The 24,482-nt window shown below is 36.6% G+C and overlaps 1 protein-coding gene across 2 annotated transcripts in view; it reads right to left on the bottom strand.

Annotated features, from left to right (window-relative positions):
• The window catches only part of OXR1 (oxidation resistance 1), a 460,340-nt gene that overhangs the window by 363,275 nt on the left and 72,583 nt on the right, over positions 1-24,482 (bottom strand). For both annotated transcript variants that reach the window (XM_025870990.2, XM_025870992.2), the window contains exon 2: positions 9,600-9,758. In XM_025870990.2, the coding sequence (XP_025726775.1) occupies positions 9,600-9,622 (23 nt within the window). In that variant the 5' untranslated portion in view covers positions 9,623-9,758. The remainder of the gene's footprint in view (positions 1-9,599; positions 9,759-24,482) is intronic.

The raw sequence follows: 24,482 nt of genomic DNA, 5'->3' as shown, positions 1-24,482 counted from the left end.
ATAAAGGTGAATTTCTTTTCCCAGGAAGGACACATGGTAATGTTATGGCAGCATTCTCTCTAGAACACATGTTAGCACTTGGACTGATGCTCTATGACATCTGGTTCCTCACTGAAACCACACTTACATTAAACAACCAGTATAGAGGAGACACTTCATTGCTTAATGAACTTTTATGTTCATATATTAGAAGTAGCCTTAAAGTTTATGACGGTGAGAGATTTAAAAATAAATGTGAACTATAAGTTGGACAATATATTCTCAATTTCCACAATTTACAAAAAACATTCATTGATCTCTAAAACTCCTTAATGGAATATAAAATACTTCTATTGTATCTTTTATATAATGTCCCTAATTATTCAGATGTATAAGATTTGTTGAATCTTTTAAAATGGATGATAATGAGACACAGGCTACATTCATGAAAAAGGTTTTTCATTTACTTTTTTTAATTATTACAATGTATTACATAACATTCTTTCTTACTAATCATCTGCTGAGTGTTTATATTAAGAATACAATATGAATTGCTTTCATAAAACTTGGAAGATCACAGAGAGGTCCTTTTGAAATAGAAATAAGATCAAGACTCTGCTCTCAACACTCAATTCTTCCCATTACTAAATTTCACTGAATTTACATTTTAGATGAATTTTCTCCTGTAATCTGGTGAGTGAGGGCAAAGTTTCCTATCACATTTAGAACATAATCCAGTGTTTCTCATGATCTGCATGTCCCCCTGCTACCTCTACAAGCTCAGTTCCTGGGACTCTCCCTTCTACTGGCTGTTTCTACCAAACCAGTTTCCCTGATGTTTCCTCAAACACAACAGGTACATTTCAGCCTCAGAGCCTTTGTCCTTCCTGTTTCTCTACCTGAAATGGTTTTCTGCTAAGACTTATATTGCTTATTCCCTCTCTGCTTAAATGTCACCTTGCTCAAGAGGCTTTCCTTGGTCAGTTCCCCACCATCACTCTATCTTTTTATTCTGCTGGGTTATTCTTCAAAATATTTATCACTATCTGATATTTGCTTACCCATTTATATCTGTCTTCAGCACTAGAATGTAAGCCTAATTGAAAGTGGGGACCTCTGTTGCATTCATCATTCTATTCTATCCACAGCGTTGAAAACGACACATTGTAGGCACTGAAAAGTGTTTGTTGAATGAAGACATGAATAAATTTGTAAGAAAATATTTTCTAATTTACATAAAAATAATGTACTGCTAGTCTAGATTAAACTATACTAATCCATTTCTCCAACCGCACAGGAATTACCTTTAAAGTCCTATAAAACCTATAACAACAAACCTATTCTTTAAAAAAGAACATAAAAGCAAGTATAAATGAATACATCTAACCCTTTTAGTGACCATCCATTCAAGCTGAAAAGTGTTTTCTTTCCCTCAATTACACTGCAATAGTTTTAAAATCAAGGTAAACTCTCTTCACAATCTTAAAAACAAAAAATAAAATCCAAATAAGCAAACAAACAAAAAAGATAATGGGGGGGTTATATACCAGGATGAAATGATCACTGAAAATTTTATGCACCAATGGCAAATGATGTTTAAGATTACAAAATGTAGTTTTGACCATGCTGAAAATAACATACCTAAAAGTTACATATGTAACTTTTATAATTAAAATTATCTCAGAGACCATTCACTGGCCTTTATATCAATTATTCAAGTCCAAAAAGGGCTAGTGTTTAGTAACTCTAGCCTTTAAGGGTTGAAATGGACTGCCCAGTTTTATGTTAAATCTTCTACAGTCTAAAGAAATATAGCTGTAATTCTTCATTATAGTTCTTCCACAAGAAAGTAAATTATGATTCCTCTGAGAATGATGAAAAGACATTTCAAAGCAGGTTTATAGACCTGGATGACATTCAAAAGGAAGATAATATGGCCCATTATCAATCCCTGAAGAGCACTTGACTTTAGTGTATATATATATTTTTCCAATACTAACTGTAAATTATTAATAATCAATCACCTGTTCCTAATGACTTGTGACCAATGGCAAGTTTGGGAAGGAGGGCTGGTCAAGGTTACAGGTGTAGGCTTTGGCCAGGGAAGAGAGTAGAACTAATTGGTCTCTGTGGGAAGTGAACCTGCAAACCCAAATTCATTATCTCCACAAGAAAACAAACTCCTCTAAGGTGACCAAAATTTACCAATTTGCTTCAAAATGTGATTCATGTCTAGTTGGCATTAATGTTTAAGAACAAAAATAAAATAATCTGTTTTACTAATTATTTGATTATTCAAGGAGAAAGAATTTGAGGTTGATATATGGAGAAAAATATCAGGAGGTTTCCTATAAATGTTTAACTTTTAAAAAGCCATTTCTTTTTTTTTCTTCTTTGAATTTTTATTGTTATGTTAATCACCATACACTACATCATCAGTTTTTGATGTAGTGTTCCATGATTCATTGTTTGTGCATAACACCCAGTGCTCCACGCAGAACGTGCCCTCTTTAATACCCATCACCAGGCTGACCCATCCCCCCACACCCCTCCCCTCTAGAACCCTCAGTTTGTTTTTCAGAGTCTATCATCTCTCATGGTTCATCTGCCCCTCCGATTTACCCCCCTTCATTCTTCCCCTCCTGTTATCTTCTTTTTTTTTTTAAACATATAATGTATTATTTGTTTCAGAGGTACAGGTCTGTGATTCAACAGTCTTGCACAATTCACAGGGCTCACCATAGCACATACCCTCCCCAATGTCCATCACCCAGCTGCCCTATCCCTCCCACCCCATTTGAAAAGGCATATTATGACTAGAAAGACATACTGAAATTTTTCAGAATTCGGTAAACTGACTTTCATACAAATCAGCACACTTAAAGTGTTATGTGATTTTGGCGACGTATTTTTATTCCTCTTGAGTTTTCATTTTGGCTGTTCTCTCCTCTTCCTCCCCTAGGTCATCTGCTCTTTATTCTCTCCTAAACTCAACTTACTCTTCTGTGTTCTGGATCTACTCCTTTACAAGCTGAACATCCCCACTCACATGAGGATTCTTAAATTTTAGGCTCTCAAACCCACTCTCTCTTCTCAGCATCTTAATATAATAGTCATTCATTCAACATGTGCTTACCATCCTGGGAAATACAGTATTTTGCCACTGAAGCTTTTCCTATCACTCAGAAAGCCTCATCTTTTTTTTTTTAATTAGAAATATTAGCTTTTTCTTTATGTCTAAACTTCTCTCTCTCTTCCAATAAGTGACTGTTGACAATTCTGACTTTTACCCTTTACTATACAACTCAGGGTAAAAAATTTCCCTTTGCAATCTCTCTACTGACCCACATTTCTCCCCACTGTGAGTTCTGAGCCCTTTAAAAAGAGGTAATTCAAGTCTCTACTTCCTGTGCCACTGCAAATATTGCCCCTGAGAGCCTGCCATTTAACAGTGTAAATAGGAAAAGTAGTTTGCAGAACAGTGGTTAAGGCAACCTTTTAGAAAAGATTCTGACTTTTCCCCTTCTTTAATACAAATAGACTGTTTCTGTCTCTCCAGAATCTTTTTTTCCTCCTAAATACTGGTGCCAAAGAATGATATAGAGGGATTCACTTTTTCTTGTACCCATTAAAGAACTTAAATAAAAATATTATAATGTGAATAATCTGACAAAGTATCTATACTTCTAACTTTGCATCTTTCTCATTTCTAAGGGTTCTAACACACTATTAGTTTTGGATAAAGAAGATAAGTCAAATTAGTTCTCACCTCTTATTAGAGAGCATTACTGAACTTGCCAGCATTCATAATAATATTTTAGACTATAAGCATATTCAATAAAGACCATTTACCACTTCTAGATGTATTAGTCAATACATCAATAACTTACACAATTCAGATTTTACCGTATTTCCAATCTATGGGCATCCGTGGGTTTGTTGACTTTCAATAAAACTCTATTAATCAGCTGCAAGTAAATATTTCCTTGACAATTAGCACATCTTCAGTATTTATAAGGAACTAATCTGGTAAAACAGTTAGTGTATGATACAGGTCCTCTTCTAAAGTAAAAAAGGAGATGAGTTGATAAGACACTTTCTCAGAAACACGTATTTTCTCCCTAGCCTTGATGTCTGCAATCCAGAGAGCTAACAAAGGGCCTCACCAGGTGCTCTGAATGACACAGAACCTTGCGACCCAGCAGTAGTTAATAATTTTCCTCACAACAGAAGTACTTACAATAGTAAAAAGTGAATTAGAAAAGGTCCAATCTAAATGAGTGAAATAAATAACGCTACTGGCGTACAATGTGACCCAGCCTTTACACGACGATGTTGCTCTATATCCATCAGAGATGACCATGGAAATTACAAAGTGAAAACAGAAGAAATGCAAAATACAATGCATGGTTTGAGTTCAGTGTTGCAAAACTTTATAAGTAGAAAAGAATATATCTCAGCATTTATAACTGTGGCTTTCTACATATGGTAGGATTTTGATCATTTTTTATTGCTGCTTTATATTTTTCTATAGTGTTTGACTCTCCATAATTAGCATACTCCTTTATTTTTAGCAGTAAATGCAAGAGACATATTTGCACTCCTAAAAAGTAAGCCATTTCTTCCCTCGCAGGAGAAACATTTAACATTTTATTTCCCCAAACACCCTGGACATACCTTTTACTTATTTTTATTTATTTTTTTTAAAGATTTATTTATCCCAGAGAAAGGGCAAGAGCATGGGGGAAAGGGCAGAAGGAAAGAGAGAATCCTGAAGCGGACTCCCCGCTGAGCGCAGAGCCTGACACAGGGCTCAATCCCATCACCCTGAGATCACCACCTGAGTTGAAACCAAGAGTTGGCAGCTTAACAGACTGAGCCACCTGGTGCCCCCCCCCGATGTACCTTTTAGAGCACTTACCACATTAAGTCACTTATTTGATTACTTAGTCTTCTTGGCTAAGAGATGAGCTCCTATAAGAGTCATCATTACTTCCCATTAAGACAGCATCCCTGTAGTGAGCCTAGGGCACAGCACATTACAGATGCTCAATAGATTTTGACTGGCTCCTTGCCTCTTACTTTCATTCATCCAGTGTCTTCTTTCTCCCATATACCTGGCTCTAGTTCAATTACCTTCACCTCTATCAGGTGCCACAGTCTTTAAGATGCTGTGAACAAAAGCTGAAATGTGCACAGGCATCACAACAAAAAACAATTTGGGGTCAAAAAGATGGCATTTGGCAAAATCAGTTATGCCACCACCAGGATTACTCTCTGAATACTGGTTAACATATGTACAGTAACACTAATACAACGGGAACTGAGGGTGCAATAGGGCCAGGGGAGTAGAAAGTACCTGACTTAGTAGTGGAGGGTCTCTATGAGATGGGCAATGGAAGAGTCATTTTAGCTGAATTATAGCAAAGTACGGATATCTTTCTGTTGTGCTTCTTCTGTATCATGATGAAAACCTGACAATTCCTAGCCTGTCACATGACAAGTAGAACTAAGATTTATATTTTGTTGTTTAGGTAGTTCACCTTATATAATGTTGAAGGTTCACCTAAGTTTCTGATGGCAACAACCTCATTACCTCCTCTAGGAAATCAGGGCACTCATCCACTACCCCCACTCTACCCTCAATACTATTCTAATGCCTGATAGTGTTCCCAGGTCCAGATACTCACTTCCTTCCAGGAGAGGCCCCAGGTACCTATATTTGAGGAAGTTAAGGGAAACATTCTGGTTGGAAATGGGAACTAGGGCACTTGCTCTGAAGCCACACGCACATAGCAAAGGTATCGCTTTACCAGATAGTGTTTGTTTCGTATAGGTAGTTAAGCCGTTAGGGGTACCAATCAGCTGCCTGCATTCATTTACTAACTCTGCTACTTGGTGGCTGTGTCATATTGGGAAACGTTCTACTAAAGCTTCTGTGCCTAAATTCTCCCTTGTGGAAATGCAAATAGCAACACTATATGGCTAATAAGGTTGTGTGAGGAGTATGTGGGTTAATATCCACAAAGTGTCTAAAAACGTGTCTGGTACAAGGTAAATGCCATGTAAATGTTCACTCTTGATAATATTTACTTAGCTTTCATGTCATAAAAATTGAATGTTTTGAAACAAATGATTTGAAACATTATATACATATACATTATATAAACATACATTTTATATATATATTACATATAATCTTATAAAAATATTAAAAAACAGACAGGTTGAAGATGATCATCAGGGAAGAAGCACTAAAAGTCCTTTCAAATACTCCTTGGTATCACACCATTTCCCTCTTTGTGCTATAGAAAGAGGACTCTTTTTCAACTCTCTCTGCTTCCTCATGTCTCCTGTTAATTACCTCTGCTACCGGCAATAATTCTTTCCCTCAGATCATAGCCTGGAATCTGTCACCTGTTCATAGATGTCTGCAATTGATTCTGTACATCCCTTTGTCTCTATCTCAACCAAAGTCAATTCAATCATTGCCTCCCTCTGGTAATTATTTACTGAACAGAAAGATTCATGAAACATCTGTTGTATGTTACCATGTGATCAATTCCTACCACTCTCCTTACCTGAGTGGCACTGCACAGTTTCCCAGAAATTTGGACATTTCCTAGATTGTATTTCTTTTTGAGATTCTGTATGAAAGGGCCAAATTCTTTTATATTTTTTTCAAATGTCATACCCATAACTACCAGAGCAAGGAAGTTTCTTTTAATAAGCAAAAAAGATAATTTTCCTATACTCGGTATTTAAAAGCTGGGAGGATTGCTTGGATGGTTGTTAACATGAATTTCTAAATTCTTCAATTGCATGCAGGGATCACAATTAGGCCCCCTTTCCATTAAGTCTCAGAGTCAAGTTTTAAAATCAACTCATGGATATGGTTAGATATGTACAATGTCATGGTAAGCAGACCAAACGGTTCAGAGATTCAAGTGGATTTTGACGATAAACTCTGCTAACTTAGTGACATAGCCAAACAGAGGGGAGTCTGGCAGAAGTGGAACTCCAAAGAATCACAGAGATAAAGACTGACAGTGTTACTCTAATTCCCAGACGTGAAAAAGCTGCCCTAAGGAACAGATGGGAGTGTCTGGAAAATATATCCTTACTGACAGATATATCCCACCAGGTGTACCCTGTCCCTAGCTGGATTCCTTGAACACTGGAAGCATATAACTCTCCCTGCAATGATTATTTGATCATCAGCCAGTCCTCTGACTTAAGAGTCCCACGAAGTTTTCCACAACAGTTAACAGAATGCACTGGTCAGGCCAAATCAAGCATCCCATGCAGTTAAACGTTACCATATCTTATTTTAAGTTAATAATCTGTCAAACCAGTTTCTCTTCCAATGTCAGTCAGTATTTTCATGTCTTAGTTTCTGAATTTCAAAACAGAGAGCCAGAACCTGGACTATAAAAATTTCACTAAATTAATGTAATTAATGCCAAACTCCACACTGCTGAATAATGGTGTAATACTGGTAAAAGAAACTAAGAGCTCTCTGTATGGAAATCTAATGTGGAACATTAGTTGTAGCCAGAATTAAGGGTACAACTGAATGAAAATATCCAAGATTTCTGTAAAATTTGTACCTTTGAGATGGAAAGAATTCTAACAAATTTCAGATATATAAATTCTTTGATATCCTACAATCAAAAAAATTTTTTAGAATGAAACTATTTGCCATTGAATTACCTATTTTGCATTTTTTCACTCATTTGCACAGCATAAATGTATAGAATAGCTACTAAATTCTAAGAGCTGTGCTAGACAACTGCGCTGGAACCACAACATACAATCACTTCTCTTTGTGGAGCTCACTGTGTTTTGAATGGCCCTAACATCACATTGAAGGGATGGCCTTTGACTAAACCATTACATCACATCAAGTCAGCTGTTAGCCAAGGTACATACCAAGGTCAGCTTCAAATGTTTGCCCTGTCCTGATTCTGGGAACCAGGCCACACCACACCCTATCTTGAGATATGACAAATCATACCTGTGTTTTAATTTCCTCCACCCTCTCCTGCTTCTTATTTGTCTCTTCTTATTATATTCTCCTCCTCCTCCTCATTCTCTTTCCTGTCGCTTCCCCCTCATCTTTTTCTTTCTCCTTTGGCAGGCAGCCGGCTTTTTGAAGATTCATCTCCAACACATGCATTTGCCAGGGGTATAATTTCTTTAAATAAATGCATCCTTAATATCTTCCAGGGGCTTGGGGGCGCCTGGGTGGCTCAGTTGGTTAAGCATCTGTCTTTGGCTCAGGCCATCATCCCAGGGTCCTGGGATCAAGCCCCAGGCTGGGCTCCCTGCTCAGTGGGAAGTCTGCTTCTCCCTCTCCCTCTGCTCTTCCCCCACCCCACGCCCACTTGTGCTCTTTCTCTCTCCCTCTCAAATAAATAAATCAATAAAATCTTTAAAAAAAAACACCTTCCAGGGGTTTGAAGGGATTCACACATTCTATAGAATTTTCTTCTTACTTTAATGGTGATTTTATTTTAATAATATAAAATGTTTTACAGTAATAATTCATAACATAAATAGTTTTTTCATTTATTTTTACAGAATATATTTTATCTTCTTTAATTCATTTCTTTTTTTGTAAACTGAGATCCTTAGCACCCAGGAGGAATCCAAGGACATATTCTAGTGAGCCCATAAAAACTGGGTCCTTTGGAAACACTACTCTAAATCTAAACAAATAATTCTACCCTTTGCCCTAAAGAAATTGCTTACTTAACTAAAAATAAACAGATGGAGCTAAGTGGCAGAAACCAGTCTTTCATGCTATCTATATTTCCAGCACAAATTAAAGACAAGGATGAGATGGGCTCCTATGAAAATGGGCAATATTACCAGGTCTTTCTTATATTCACATATTGAATACTGTGAATTTGTATCATATCACTTATTCAGCTCTTTATATTTATAAAAACAAAATCCAAAGTCCAAAAACATGGCTTCCAATTCATCCCTGCTAGTATTGCTCTTTGTTGCCATAGAAAAGTTGTTGATTATATGCCAAAAAAAAATCTTCATACTTCTTATTTTAAATTACAAACAGCATTTAAACATGAACTGGAAGTCAAAGATTATTCAGAATGCCAGCTATTTAAAGATATGAATCTATAAGGGAATTTTCTCTTCCATATTAGAGTTCTATTCCCTCTAGTTTGGGTAGATCTGTTGAAATAGAAAGTCTGAAGAAAAGTACTGATGAGAAAATACCTAGCCAATCCTTACAGCTTCCCTTGCAGCCTGTTCTTCCTGCAGCTGGGATTGTAACAGTAGCTAGGATCACTCAATGAGTGTTTGATTCCTACTTATCTCTCCACTAGGATGTTTGGAAAGAAAGGCATGGGATGTCACTGGGATTCATAAAAGGCTTGAACCCTTTCCAGAGTCCCCAGATAGCACGGTGCTGAAAGTATAAAAGTTTAAATGCTGGGTAGCTTTCCTTACCTTAACGCACGACACCAATCTCTGGAAACCAGACTTTTAAAGTTCTTTCTCTGTTCCAGTTCTGACAGTACAATTTTCCCACAAAATATGGCTTGAGGATGTGCATGCATATGGATTAGGTTAGAAGGTAATTCACTTACCATGATAAATTAGATACAGACATTGCAGCAATTTATGGAGGAGTCTTGTGGAGAAGTATTCTCTAGATTTCAGAACAGGAAATGAGTAGGTCAAGTAGACAAGACCACTGGGAATTTTAGCTTTGCTGCTGGAATGATGCACTTACAGTTTGAAATAACCTATAAAGAAAAGAAATAAAATGATATATATAGAACCCAGTCTATATGATTTTTCAGAAACATATTTCATCCAGGTCAATAGTTTTGTCATGGTCTAAGACACACAAAAAATACATTTTTCTTAAAATATAAGACATATTGTAAACCAAAGATAAAATTAAATCAACCCTATGATAAGCTGAATGCTTTACCTTTAAAATAAGTTTAAAGATTAATACAATGTTCATTCCCTGAAGGAGAGAATACAGGGAAAGAACAGAATGTGTTTTTAGATGCACCAATTTTTTTCTCCATATGGTCAATCAGTTATGCTCTCTAAATTAGTTTTATATACTTGTACTAAAAGGATCAAAACAAAGATCCTAATTGGCCATAGCACGCATTAAAAAAAAAAAAAAAAGCTCCTTGGCACAAATTATTATCATGTCCAAAGCTGTAACAAAAAAATAATAATAATTCACTACTACTTCTAAGCAAATGAGAATTTATATTGAGTAACATGTGGGAGGCAAGCCAGTATGTATTTACCTAACCTTTCCACACACTTTTTATGAGCATCTATTCTGCAGTGTGTCCTATGATCTTGAACCAAAATTTCTGTAGGGCACAATTAACTCTGTGGTACTGTATGAGGGACTTTAGTTCAGGTCATTAACCCGGTACAGTTCAATTAAACAAACATTTATTGAAGATATACTATGTGCATATATACTGTCCCAGGTACAGGTCAGGAATAAGGATAAATGACACATGAATAAGACATGTTTCTGCCTTCAAAGGATGTTTTATGTAAAAAAGATGATTATAATAAAATGGAGTAAGTTTTCTAATAAAGGTTTACACAGAGTATATAGAAGCAAAAAGACTGAGCAAAGCCAGTCTTAGGGATTTGGAAGGATTTCTAAAGAAGATATGGACCAAACTACTAACATTAGGTTTGGCTGCAAATTAAAAAAAAAAAAAAAAAAATTGCAAACTCAGAGTGGCTAAGAAAAGACAGTTTATTTCTCTCTCCTATAAACAAATCTTGAGTCTTAAGAAGTCCAAAGAAGATACAGCAATTCTATAAACACACGAGATGGAGGCTTCCTTCTTGTCATTCTACCGTTCTCACCATGTGGTTCCCCTACATGTTCCAAGTGGCTGCTGAGCTCCAGAGAGTCTCTGTGTTCCAGTCAGCAAGAAGAAGGAAAGAAGGATGTTTTCTGAAATTTACACATGACATTTCTCCTTGCACTTCACAGGACAGAGCTTAGTCTCTTGGCCACTCTTATTCTTTTGGAGACTAGAAAATGAAGCCATTATTCTAGGCAGCTACAAACCAAGATGTCTATTAGAAACTGGGGATAAAAGTGGGTACTGGGAGAAAACTAGCATTGTCTGCCATTATGTTTGTGACTTGGTGACCTTTACTCACAATATTTTATGCTTCTGTATCTACTGCAAAGTGACAAACGTGGGGCAGAGGTGAGGTGCAATCAGTCTGTGGTTTGTTGATAATTTTACATATTTGATATATAATGTTAAACATCAAACTCCTTCAGTTTTCTTAAATCATTCATAGAATCAACAAAATATTTTGTGTGCCCTATTATTTACCAGACTCTAAGTATGAAGGACACAAGATTAATAAAATATGGTCTTTGCACATAAAGAATTTACTGTCTAACATAGATGTCATCATGTAAAAAAATAAAACAAAATAAAACGCACTCTGAAAATTGCTGAGTATATACAAGGGCATATGAGCAGCTACAGGGGAATAGAGAAAGAACCATAATTCTAATGGATTCTAATTTTAATAGACCCTGTCTGCCAGTTGAGTAAGCAGCTATAAGATCTATAACCTAAATGGTCTCCTTACATTCCCAAAGAGGTTTTCAAGTCCACCCTGCCCTTGGTTAATTATTAAAGCATATGGACTTCCATCTGTTAAGGACAGAGGAACTCCAAATTCTGCTCCCAAAATTGGTAACTTCAAACTCTCAAAATCTGTATTACCTGATTCTTATCAAGGGTTCGATTACCAAAAAAGAAAAAAAAATGTATGTACTATTGTCTGATATAATTCATTCTAGATAATCTTCATTCTTAATTCTATTTTTAGAGAACTGTGTATCCGGATGTCATTATTTTAATATGTAACCAAATTACTTTTACTGAATTATACTTTGGGGTTTTGCCAAGAGTTTGCATTGGGGGATGTCAATAAAGACAATAATAAATAAACAAGTGAAACCCAGGCCTGTGAAGTCAGCTTTAAGGTTTAGCAGGATATTTACCAACACAAAAATGTTGCCCTTATGAGCACTTGAAGCAAAAATGTGCCAAGTTTCAACACTAAGAAAACTATTATTCTAAAATTCTGAGTTGCTTTAATCCTATGGGGACATTATTCTTCTTTCTCTGCTTTAACTTCTGAGAAACTCTGCAACAAATTTGTCACATTTCTTTAAGAACTATTCCAGGCTTCAAGGTCTGCATTTTTATCCTAACCTTTCTTCCCTCTCCTGGCAAGTTTAATTTTTAACCTGTTTTTGATAAACACACATACATATACAAACATATGCACATATATACATACAAGTGTGTAAATACATAGAAAACCCTAAGTCTTTTTTTAGAGTGAGAAAGAGTATAATTAAAAACAACAATTCCAGATTTGCCTGCTTCTGAAGAAGGAATAACTGTGAAGAAATTTGATTTCAGGATCTTTGATCAAACCATATGAAACTATTGTTTTTGTAGGTCAAAATGGCCAAGTATTATCAATGTAGATGGTGCAACTTAATATAACTGAAGGGTTGACCAAGACAGCCTCTTACTGTTGCCTTCAACCTGACTCGACTTTAGACAGGCTTCTTCCTGACTCTAGACCCCTGACCTCTCTTTTCTTAATAGTGTTTACTACAGAAAACTTGCAATTGTGAATTCTTTCTCTGCCCCTTTGAGATAAGAATCTATCAGTTTCTTGCCAATTGTACAACCCAGTAATGTCTTTCTTAAGGACTTCCATCCATTGGAAATGTAACCATCAAAGATTGTGCTCTACCTCCCAGTCTCTGTGGGAGGATAGGTGCCTAACTTCTGTTAAGTATCAATCAGCAAACACAGATGGCCTGATCACATTGAGCAACCTCCTCCTAACATCCTCCAGTACTTTTCAACTAGCTCACTCTAGCACTTAAAACCCTCCTGTCCTCTGTTTCAGCAGAACTGAGATCAGTCACTGTCCCTTATTCCAAAAGTCTTGAATTAAGTTTTCCATGCCTGTTGAACTCAGCATCGTTTAATTTTTCTTTGGGAGGAATTTTTTTTTTTTTTATTCCTTAAAGTTCAGGAAAATTTCCTAAGATGCTGGCAATGTTGTTAAAAAGTACAGTCTTTTCTCAATGCCCTTTACCTGTAGTAACTGCCAACTTGGATTTTTAAAAGTTTGTATTAAATGTGGACTTATAAAATAAAATAAATATTAGAAAACTGTTTTTTTTCTGATTTTATACCTAGGTATTTATAAGAATAAAATATATGAACATAAAAAAATTCATAGTGGCCATTCATAATGATTTACAATAATCACTCTGGCATTTATTTTGGTATTATATCATCTTTTATTTTTATTTGCATCCTAGAACTATCTAATTTATTTCTTCAAGCATACATACCCACCAGACATTCAATAAAGTTTACTAAATTTTGTAACACAAAAAAGACTATGATGTGATGTTTTCAAAGGCCTTAGAGGTGGACTTGTTATTCCCTTTAAATGGCACTAAATGATTAATTGCTTACCAATGAAACCTTTCCAAAGAAAATATCTTTAGGATTTTCAGGAGATTAAATTTTCTGTACATTTTGATGATTCATAATATTTTTATAAGGACTTATTCATTTATGAGAGAGAGAGAGAGAACATGAGCAGGAGGGGCAGAGGGAGAGGGAGAGAGAACCTAAAGCAGATTGAGCTGAGTGCGGAGCCTGACTTGAGGTTCAATCCCAAGACACTGAGATCATGATCTGAGCCAAAACCAAGAGTCAAATGCTTAACCAAGTGAGCCACCCAGGAGCCCCCATGATTCACAATCTTTATGCAGATCCCAACAGCATTCTCCACACCTAAGTATGAATTTATAGCTTTCAGGTGAAATTCTAACATTACTGCCTCACTGTCACTAATTTTCACATTAGGGAAAACTTCTTAAAATATATGGATTGATTTGACTTTGCCTGAATGCCCAGCCATGATTGTAAGTTATAAGCTTAGGCATAACTGTTCTCTTGAGGTCACTCCATTAGCACAACGTTAAGGAAAATAGTATGTGAATTTAATACAAGATCCCTCATTTGACATATTCATTAAAAATGTGAATAACCTGGGGCACCTGCGTGGCTGAGTCACTTAAATGTCTGACCCTTGATCTCAACTCAGATCTTGATCTCAGGACTGTGAGTTCAAGCAAGCCCTGCGCTGAGCTCCATGCTGGGCCTGGAGCCTACGAAAAGAAAAGAAAAGAAAAGAAGAGAAGAGAAGAGAACAGAAGAGAACAGAAGAGAAGAGAAGAGAAGAGAAGAGAAGGGAAGAGAAAAAGTGAATAACCCTTGAACACAACAATGCATAATTGAGATTATATTTTACCAAAATAATTCTTTTAATCATTTTATTCATGAATAAGATCTGGGGCTCCAAATTGAGCTGAAAGGAATACCACATTCAAATATGTTCATTTTATTGTAAACACCTTGCCATTTAGTTATATAACATGAAAGAACTTCTGTAATTTTACTTAAGTAAAAAAAGAATTTTCATAACTTAGTCCCGTGAATACATGATTTTGTATCTTTAAGATGTTAAAATTCCATGAAGATCAGTTTAAATAACCTGCCATATGATAAATGTATGTTTTGATATACTCCATATTTAAGACAGTAAATCTATAAAAAATTATTTGGAAGAAGAATGAAAATGATTAAAGGTTCTGACCATATGCACTATTGAGCGTCCATAGTGAGGTGCCCTTGCTTTGCCTAGAAAAAAGAGAGCTTAGAGTCGAAAGGTGATACTAAATATTACAGAAAAATTTCAAACTGGGTAAGACCAAGGTTCATTGGATTTTGTTTAATTCCACTAAGGGCATTATAAGCGATAATGGGCATAAAGTGAAGAATAAAATGCATTAAGTAGAGAAAAAACTTTTTATGCTAAATATTCAAAATAAATGTTAGAAAAATGAATAATCAAAAAAATACTAAAACATTCTGAGCTTTTCAGGGTGGTTTCCTTATTATTATCAGATCAAGGGCCTCTTCCTTGCTTTCTGGTTTCCCTATGGACTTATACCAATATTTCCCAACCTAGCTTCCCCACTCTGGTTGAGCTTGCTTGCTCAAATGCTCATTCCTGTGCCCTGACTAGACTACAAAGTTCTGATTCTTAATCTGTGGCCTGACGTTTTCTTTCTTTTCTAATTCCAAGTATCCAAATTCTTCAAGGATCAGTACAAGCCCCATAGATCCTAGGAACTCTTGCCTCATAGTCTCAGGCTTCTCTGATCTCCTCTCTTTCTGAACTTACATCCAATTTAGTAATTAAAATATATTAAGCATAAAAATGTATACATAATTTTTCATGTATGTTATTTTTACTTGCTTCAATAAACTGTAAGTTTAAAAGGTCAAAAATTGTTTTTTACGTTCAATCTTCAAAGCATCTAGGTAAGTACCAGTACTCTCCAGCTGTCAATGAACTGGTGTACAAAAATGAGGTACTTTAGCAGCAATACAACTTGAAGGACTGAAAAATAATGGTTCGAACATGAACTTTTTTTCTTATAGTCTCATATTTGTATTATGAATTTCAGAACCTCCAGAGATTTGGAAGAATATAAGTCAATCATTGGGGAAAGATATTCTTTTTCTTGTGAAAATTCTAGTTACATATAGGGACAAATCCTTAAAATGAACAAGAAAATCAAGCTAAGAATTTGCCTTTTCCCTTTATCTTATAGATGTTTCTCTAGAGATAAGATTTTAAAAAAGAGGGTTCTGCCTTGAATTTTTATAATTTATATTATCTTGTTAATTTTAAAATAATAAGTTTATGCATATGGAGCAAAATCAAAAGGATATACAATGAAGATACACAGTTCTCCCTTTTCTGTCCTCTGTCCCAGCCATCCAGTCAGATCCCCTTCACTACAATTATTACTACCAGTATCTTTATCCTCATAGAGGTATTCTCTGGGTTTCTATCTATACCAAACTATTCCTAGCTATCTACTCATCTCCCCATCTATCCATCTACTTAGCCTTCACAAAATGGTATCCTATTATACACACTTTCTTTGGCACTTTGTATTTTCACATACATGTGTAATCAATCATAAGCCTATATACACTATTTCCCTATGGGTCCACAAATAGAGATGCCTCATTACCTCTAAGAGTTGTAAATCATTTCATTGAATGGATTTACCCTAATTTATTAGCTCATCTCATACTAAAGGAGATTCAGTTTGCTTCTGATATTTGCAATTACATGCAAGGCTGCAGTGTATATCCTTATATATAAGATTCAATGTAAATGCATGTTTGTGGATAAATACCTGGAAGTAAAATTTCTGGGTCAAATCTATGCATATTTTTAATTTTAAAGAAACTGGTAGATTGCCTTTCTTAGAAGGTGTACCAGTTTACATTCCTACCAGCAATGTATAAGCTTAATTGTTCTGGCATCCCTGCTTTTTAGAGTACCAATAAGCCAGGCAGATTTTATAAATATACTTCCTGAAGTGTATTCAATATTCCAGGCCAGAAATATTGTTCCACACATCCAATTAGGCACTAGGCCTGGTTATTCTACCCCTGTGATATCTTTAGAATATGGCCACTTTTCTCCATTCGTACCATCAGTGTCCACAATCTCATGCCTGCATAATAACAATGACCTTATAAGTAGCCCCACTTTATTTAGTTCTCATCTAAAACATTCTTCTGCAGCACACTACAGGCTGAAGGCTCCTTGTGGGATGCAGTCATTTTCTAGGGAAGAGCAGCAGAACAGAGAGGCAGGGATGGTGACGTCAGAAAAACCTGGGCATGATTTCCAGCTCTGCTTCTTGCTAAACTCTTGCCTCAAGAAAATTAAGTACATTCCCTTGCTTGTTCCTTTATTTGAAAAAAAAAAAAAAGAAAGAAAAAGAAAGAAATGTTGGGGCGCCCAGGTGGCTCAGTCGTTAAGCATCTGCCTTCGGCTCGGGTCATGATCCCAGGGTCTTGAGATTGAGCCCCACATCGGGCTCCCTGCTCAGCGGGAAGCCTGCTTCTCCCTCTCCCACTCCCCCTGCTTGTGTTCCTTCTCTCGCTGTGTCTCTCTCTGTCAAATAAATAAAATCTTTAAAAATAAAATAAAATAGAAATGTTAATAGTACTTATAAGGAAGTTCATAGTGAAAAGTAAAAAAAAAAATGCATGAAAGGATTTAATATTGCCTAGCACATAGGAAGAGTTCAAAAAATGATAATGCTGGGGCCCCTGGGTGGCTCAGTCAGTTAGGCGTCTGCCTTCCGCTCAGGTCATGATCCCAGGGTCCTTGCTCAGCAGGGAGCCTGCTTCTCCCTCTCCCTCTGCCTGCTCCTCCCCCTGCTTGTGCTCTCTCTCTCTCTGTCAAATAAATAAATAAAATCCTTAAAAGATGATAATGCTAATGAGGATAACAATAATGAAGGAGAAGGAGATTGTGATGATAATAAATTTGTCCCAGTATCCATTAATTGCTCTATTTGCCCCCACATTAAAGCCCCAATTCCTTGAGATAGTTTATAAGACTTGACAAGATTTAACACCTGCTTCCCTTCCAACCTACCTCTCTCACTGATGCCCCACCCCACCCTTTCTCAACCCCACCCTCCACAAGCCACTCTATTTCAGCTAAATGGACTTGGATTTTCCTGAATCCACCTGTGTCTCTTTAGCTTAGCGATTCCATTCACATGCTAGTCCCATTGCATGTTATACACATATCCCTTTCCCCCTCTGCTGGGCTAACTTCCAAATCATTACGACTCAACATAGACAGTGTTTTGTCCAATCTTTCCTAATACTTGGTAGGTGTAGCCCCCTATGCTCTCTCATAACACCTTGCTCCAAATGCATGATGATGTTTAAAAATAGTGGTTTACTTTGTTAATGCAGGTCTGTATTTCCCTCTAGATTGCAAGACAGACAGAAAATCTCAATATAACCTGGCAAACCTAAGGCCTAGCCTAATACCTGGGACAAAGAAGTCCTCAATAAATGTTTGCTGAAAAAAAAAGAAGAAATATCTGAAATCAAGAAATGTAAAATTCCACAGATTGCTGAAGTAAAAGCACTGTCCCTTTTCCTTCTAAATTATAAAAATATCATTTCTTTTATTTTTTATATTTATGGGTTCCAAATTTCTAAATGTTGTTACTTTTTAAAATTTTTTTATATTTTTTGAAACTTGGATATTAATTATGGAATATTAATTATGGAAACTTGGTAGAAGTCATTCCATTTTTCAAATGTTTTGCTACTCAATTTTGTCCAGAATATAATTTAGTAGTAAAATACATAAACTAACAGCTTTGCTTGGATATGCTAAATAGGGTCAATCAATCCTAATATTCTAGCCACATCAGTAATCATCACACAGACTTTCTAACAGGATACAGATGTGTTTCTCTAGAACAACTGAGTGGCTAAAGTCATCATGGATGCAGACCAAATGGCGTTAAATTCCTCCCAAGTTGTTTTTACACACTATTGATACCTAGCCTGAAAATATAGTCTTTGCATAGATGGTAACCCTGGAGACAAGCTAATGCAAAGCTTTATGTGTCCTTTTACTGCACAGCACCAGTCATTTTACTTATATCAAAGCCATTTCATGGGAGGTATTAGTATTCAATTCAGCATGTCAGTAATTGGTCTAAAAGCATTTATCACAGAGACTTGGCTATATTTATGATTATCTTAAGTACCCACTTCAGAAATATCCCCTATGTTCAACTTACAGGAAGTATTTACCACAGCCAGAGAAATAAAGGGTTCTGGACCTTACAGTAATTCTTAGATAAATCATCACACTAAACAAAGATGACCTTAAAGCAGTTTAGGATTTTTTTCTTCAGAATAATTGATTACTCTGCTATAACCAGATATTGTTACAATTCTCTGAGAATAAAATCATTTTATTTTTATATAAACTACAAAGATACCTTCTCCACCTGTGCTTTTGTGCTTTGGTCTCAATGTCTCTTGAACTGTAACGCAATCCTAAGCTCCTCTGTGGCCTCTGTCTTCCCTCTCCTCCTCTTTCTGGCCTTCTCCTATACTATACCACCTTTCCTTGTCTCAGCTATGGCTTCAAACTAGTCCTTTCTCTTATGTCTCCCCTTTGCTGACCAACTCCACAAACCGTTCCTCCGCATCCATCGCCTTCCCCTTCTTACCACCACTTTTGCTTGCGGGGTTTTTATCCTAATATTCTGATCACCCATCAACTGGCCCATACATAACTACTAATTCCAGTAGCCTCCGTCAGACTCCACTCTCTCTGTCCACTTGTTCTGGACACTCCTTCCTTGACTTCCAGGATGCTGAAGCAGCCAGGCTCCCCCACCCTCTCTGCTCTTCATTGAGCCATCATCTCTCTCCCATTTCCTTTATGTGGCTATTCTCCAAAGTTCTAACTTTGATTTTCCTAGTGGATAATTAACAGATTTCTATGTACCTCATCCTTTTTCCTGACTTCCAGAATCATCATTCCTAATTATTTATTAAACAGTTGCCCAATTTTGTGTCTACGTTTTTACTGCTTAGTAATATCTCTTTCAGTCATGTCTCCTTTTTATCCCTCCTACCATCACCCATGTTCAAACCTTACTGTCTTCTGTCTTGACCAAGTTTTTTTTTTCAGATTTTTAAAGCAACTAAAAATAATTAATGAAGGCAATATTTTAAAATCTTAAGAAGGACCAATGGCTGACATCTTAATTGAAGAAAAGTTTTAAAAGTTTCCTTAGATAGTTCATTTTTTTCCTATGGGTGAGTTTTTTTTTTTTTATTGAAATATAGTTGACACCCGGTGTTACACTGGTTTCAGGTATACAACGGAGTGATTGGACAGTTCTGTACTTTACCCTATGCTCCCCACCAGCTGTCCCCGTACAGTGCTCTCACAACGTCGCTGACTATATTCCCTAGGCTGTGCCTTTCGTCTTGGGGCAGCTTAAAATCATTAAGTGCTTGCGGGTGCCTGAGTGGCTCATCTGGTTAAGCATCCGACTTTTTTATTTCAGCTCAGGCCACGATATCAGGGTCACGATCTTACAGCGCTCTGCGGCGACGGCGGTGGGCTCTGTGCTGGGGGTGGCGCCAGCTTAAGATTCTCTCTCTCTCCCTCTGCCCCCAGACGCCCCACCCCCCAGCCCTCGCATGTGTACGCACATGCTCTCTCTCGCTCTCTCTCTCTAAAAAAAATTTTTAAAAAATCCTTAGTGTTTGATAAGCAGCACATTGACATTTGGAAAATAAGCACTCCTACTTCCTTCCCTCAGCACTCGTGTCCTCGGGTACACAGTTTACAAATCGCTGGCTGGAAATGGTTGCATTGGCCTTAAAACTTGTCTCTGACCCCTAATCCATAGCACAAATTAATTTTACCAAGGCAAAGCACTTACAGATGCAAACGCCTTGTTTAGAAATAGTCATTCCAAGTGAACAGTCATTCCACGTAGATTTTACACTTGGGATCCTCTTCCATATGGTCTATCCTAAATTTTCTGGCTTGTCTACATTCAGGTTGGATTACTACTGTTCAGTGAATTTGTTTTCACCCTCTACTGAAGGCCCAGCACAGCACACTTACCTTGGAACTAGTCAAACATATTAAATTGAATTCTCAGTGCAAAACTCAAGGTTTTCAGGTATACATTATTGTGCTCAAGGGTAGCACTAAATAAATGAGGCTTTTAAAAAGTATGATATATCTAAATTGCCTAGTGTTTTTAGAATTTACAACAATTCTGATGAGTCACTAAAGGTTCAGTCCCATGTGGAAAGCCCAGCAGAAATGACTGCCAAAACTCGGTTTAATTGAAAACAGAAAGAAACAAAGCAGCAGATTGTTTTTTTCCCCCTAAATAAATGTTTCAAGTAAAAAAAAATCATAGGTACACTTAATGAATCTTTCTGTACTTTCAGAACATAAGCACTTACACATTCAGAAGTAACTTGGGAGAAGTGAGGAAAGCCAGCCACGGACACAATGCATTTTAGGAATATAACATATACTTATTGCTGCTTTCAGCTGCTTCAGCTTTCCTGAAGGCTTTTCAGGCACTGCTTAAGGCCCTTCGGGGTTCAGCCTGTGTCACCTTGTTAATCCTCATCTCAAGTTACCCCACCCTTCCTGCTTCTGAAGCCCTGGCCACATCTGTTCCTGGTTCCTCATCAAATAAACTAAACACTTCCATGCCCGTTTGCTCGGAATGAACACACTGATCATTATGTTCCCACTTCCAGCAATGTCTGTCCCTTACCTGTCCAGAAAATGTATTTGTCCTGAAGAGTCCAGCTCAAATATCAACATCCCACAATTTAAAATTTGGTAGAATGTGTGTCCCCTTCATATTTGTATCTTTTTCATGATATACATATTTCTGTTGTGATATTTATCATATTTCACTAGTGTTATGGCTTATCTGCTAAAGGTAGGTTAGTATTATATTAAATTATTTCACTACTTAAAAAAAGTCATTTACTTAAGAAACATGGAATTTGAAGTTTCTGGCCATAGGGATAGTGGAGCACCCTTATGTTGTAACAAAGAGATAAACAGAGAGAGGACATAGTAATATTTATTTAAAATGTATTTATTTGTAGATAATATCTTAGAATAACTACAAAAACAAAAGAAATCCAATATGATTTATTCACTTATCTGGGTCCTACTAATTCTCAAAGCAATAATTGTATCTTACATCTTTTTTCTTCATCCCTCTACTACATAGTGAAGTTTATTATCTAGAATAAAGAGCCAATAAATCTGTTAAATTGATTTTAGTTGAACTGCTATATTATTATAGTCATGCAAATAATTGATTTTTCTTCTAACAATGAAGGCATCTGTATAAGAGATAATCAATATAAGAAAAACACAGCCTACTTCCAAGAAAAGAAATTTAAAAGGTAAGAGTGTCCTACTGATAATCACTAGTCAGCCCTGACATGTAGGCAATACCTTTCCTTAGGGAATATAGCAGCCTGGAGTAGTACATTTTTCACAGATACAGACACATACACCAGAAAAATATGTGCATGTCACTCTTTGCTTAGGCAAGTATTTTCTTCTTTTGGGCATTATTTGAAAAGACCCAACATGATCAAAATCCATCCACTTCTCTTAAACAAGTCCTTTCAACAAGCTTGAAGAACTGACTTTTCCCAAAGAGCTTTTGACTTTCATTTTGCAGGGACAGACATTCTTAATTAAAACTAAACCTGAAGGAACTTCCATGTTTGGGATCTAACCAGAAAGTGCCTCTAAACGTCAGAGTATCACCAAAGACTCAAAGAAGCCACAGCCTGTGAAGGCACACAGTGCCCCCCCACCCCCCACCCCCACGCAGAGGGATTATGTCACCACTGGCAAAAAAGAATTAGGGGTTAAAGAACAATTCTAATATCCATGCTGAGATGAAAAACAAACAAAAAAAATTTTTCTTAGTTTATCATCCAAACTATCTTTCTTCACAGTAGCACCTACTCAACAATTTCTTCATCAGCTCTTTATTTTATTAAGCAAAAATGAACTCAAATCTCAATCCTAACTCTTTATGTTTTTTTGTAAGACTCCACATCCCAAAGAAATGAACTGTCACAAATTATGACTCCTTGTATAATGACTGAATGCCTGCTTTGTCAACCAAAGTGTTATGATTGAAGAACCATATAAAATACAATTTACTCTTCAACTAAGGGCCCTGAATGCTCAGAGTTATACAAATACATAGGTTTTAGTTTAACATCAACTTTAAATTTTCACTTAAAAATTGTGTCAGTCTATCTTTGGATGTGCAATGCCCTGGCTCTTTTTTTTTTTCCTCTGATAAGATGGCATTCATTTTTAAAAAGCCAAATTTTACCAAGAGAATTGGTATTAATGAAAATGTTATTAGCTACCTCTGTCAATAGTTTTTGCTAATTCAGGGCGCCTGGGTGGCTCAGTCGTTAAGCGTCTGCCTTCAGCTCAGGTCATGACCCCAGGGTCCTGGGATCAAGCCCCGCATTGGGCTCCCTGCTCCGCGGGGAAGCCTGCGTCTCCCTCTCCCACTCCCCCTGCTTGTGTTCCTGCTCTCGCTGTCTCTCTCTCTGTCAAATATAAACAAAATATTTTTTAAAAAGTAGTTTCACTAATTCAGTGATAAAAACTGCTGTAAGTTCATTACCAAGAAGCTGCTTCCTCTACAATCTTCAAATGCTGCTGTCTTGCATAGTCGTTAAATCCTTCTATTCCATTCTGGACTTGAAGCTGAAGCTTGACTTCTTTACCAAATGATCAAACTCTTTCATCTTCTTCTTCACATCTTCAAAGGTATGTAGTGCCTCATGGTTTCAAAGTTTATGATTATCTATCCACTGCATGAGATACTTTTCAAGCTTTTCAAACAGACCATATTATCCTTGAGTAACTCAGCAAAGCTTTCCAAAACTAGTAATATAATATTGTTTTGAATGTTCTCACAAGTATAACAAAGCCTCTGCATTATAGATGGAGGTATATGCATGACCAAGCTTATATCTTTTATGTGTTCACCTCACTCAATATATTTTATCCCTCCAATATTCTTTTTAATGCATGGGATTTTCTAGACTTTTTGTGCTCACCAACTTCCTTCATAAGCTTGTCCATTTCCTTAGAAAACATTGACACGATCTTGGAGTGAACTGCTGAGCGATGATAGAGGACTACTCTGCATCCTCCTACACAGACTCATCTACAAATTAAACATTCCCATTGTTGCAGTAATATAAATATGTTACAGTAGAATTCCTATTTGGATAGTAAATTTTGGGTGAAAATTTCTGCATAATGTTATAGTGAATATTTTGATAGCAAGAGTTCAGATAGTGAGGGCTATCTCTATTGCAGAAATACACGTTAACTGGTCTCTAATTTAGAATCTTTGAGTAACATTTCCCAACCCCTAGTTCTTCCTAGTGCTAGTCAGAATTAATTGTCACCAATTAAGATACTTACTGTAGTTTCTCCATATTTCTTATTTCATTCACTACATACATTTGTTGAGTACCTATCATGTGTCAGGCAGTATGGAGGGTATATAAGAATTAATAAGATGTCCTCCAGCTCCCAAGGATTTTTCAGCACAGTAGAAGTAGACAAACATAAATAAAGGAATACAGTATGAATTACAGAAATCATGGCAAATATTCTTATAATACAGTTGAGGCAACAAAGAGAGACTTAGATGCTTGCTCACAAGGAGGCTGATTTCAGGAAAGCATTCATTGAGAAGATAACACTTGACACAACCTCTGAAAAGTGAAGTGGGTGCAGCAACAGCCAAGACACACAGGAGGTGTGGAGGAGAGCAAAGAGCATGACATGCAAGGGAGTGACACCCTGGATCATAAAACAGAGCAGTGGCAGTGAGCGGTTCAGAGTGAGAGGTAAGACTG

This window comes from Callorhinus ursinus, unplaced genomic scaffold, assembly GCF_003265705.2.
Source record: "Callorhinus ursinus isolate GAN/ISIS: 27379988/994484 unplaced genomic scaffold, GSC_fseal_2.0 scaffold5, whole genome shotgun sequence".
NCBI classification, from domain to species: Eukaryota; Metazoa; Chordata; class Mammalia; order Carnivora; family Otariidae; genus Callorhinus; species Callorhinus ursinus.
This window is presented reverse-complemented; position numbering and strand designations above follow the sequence as displayed.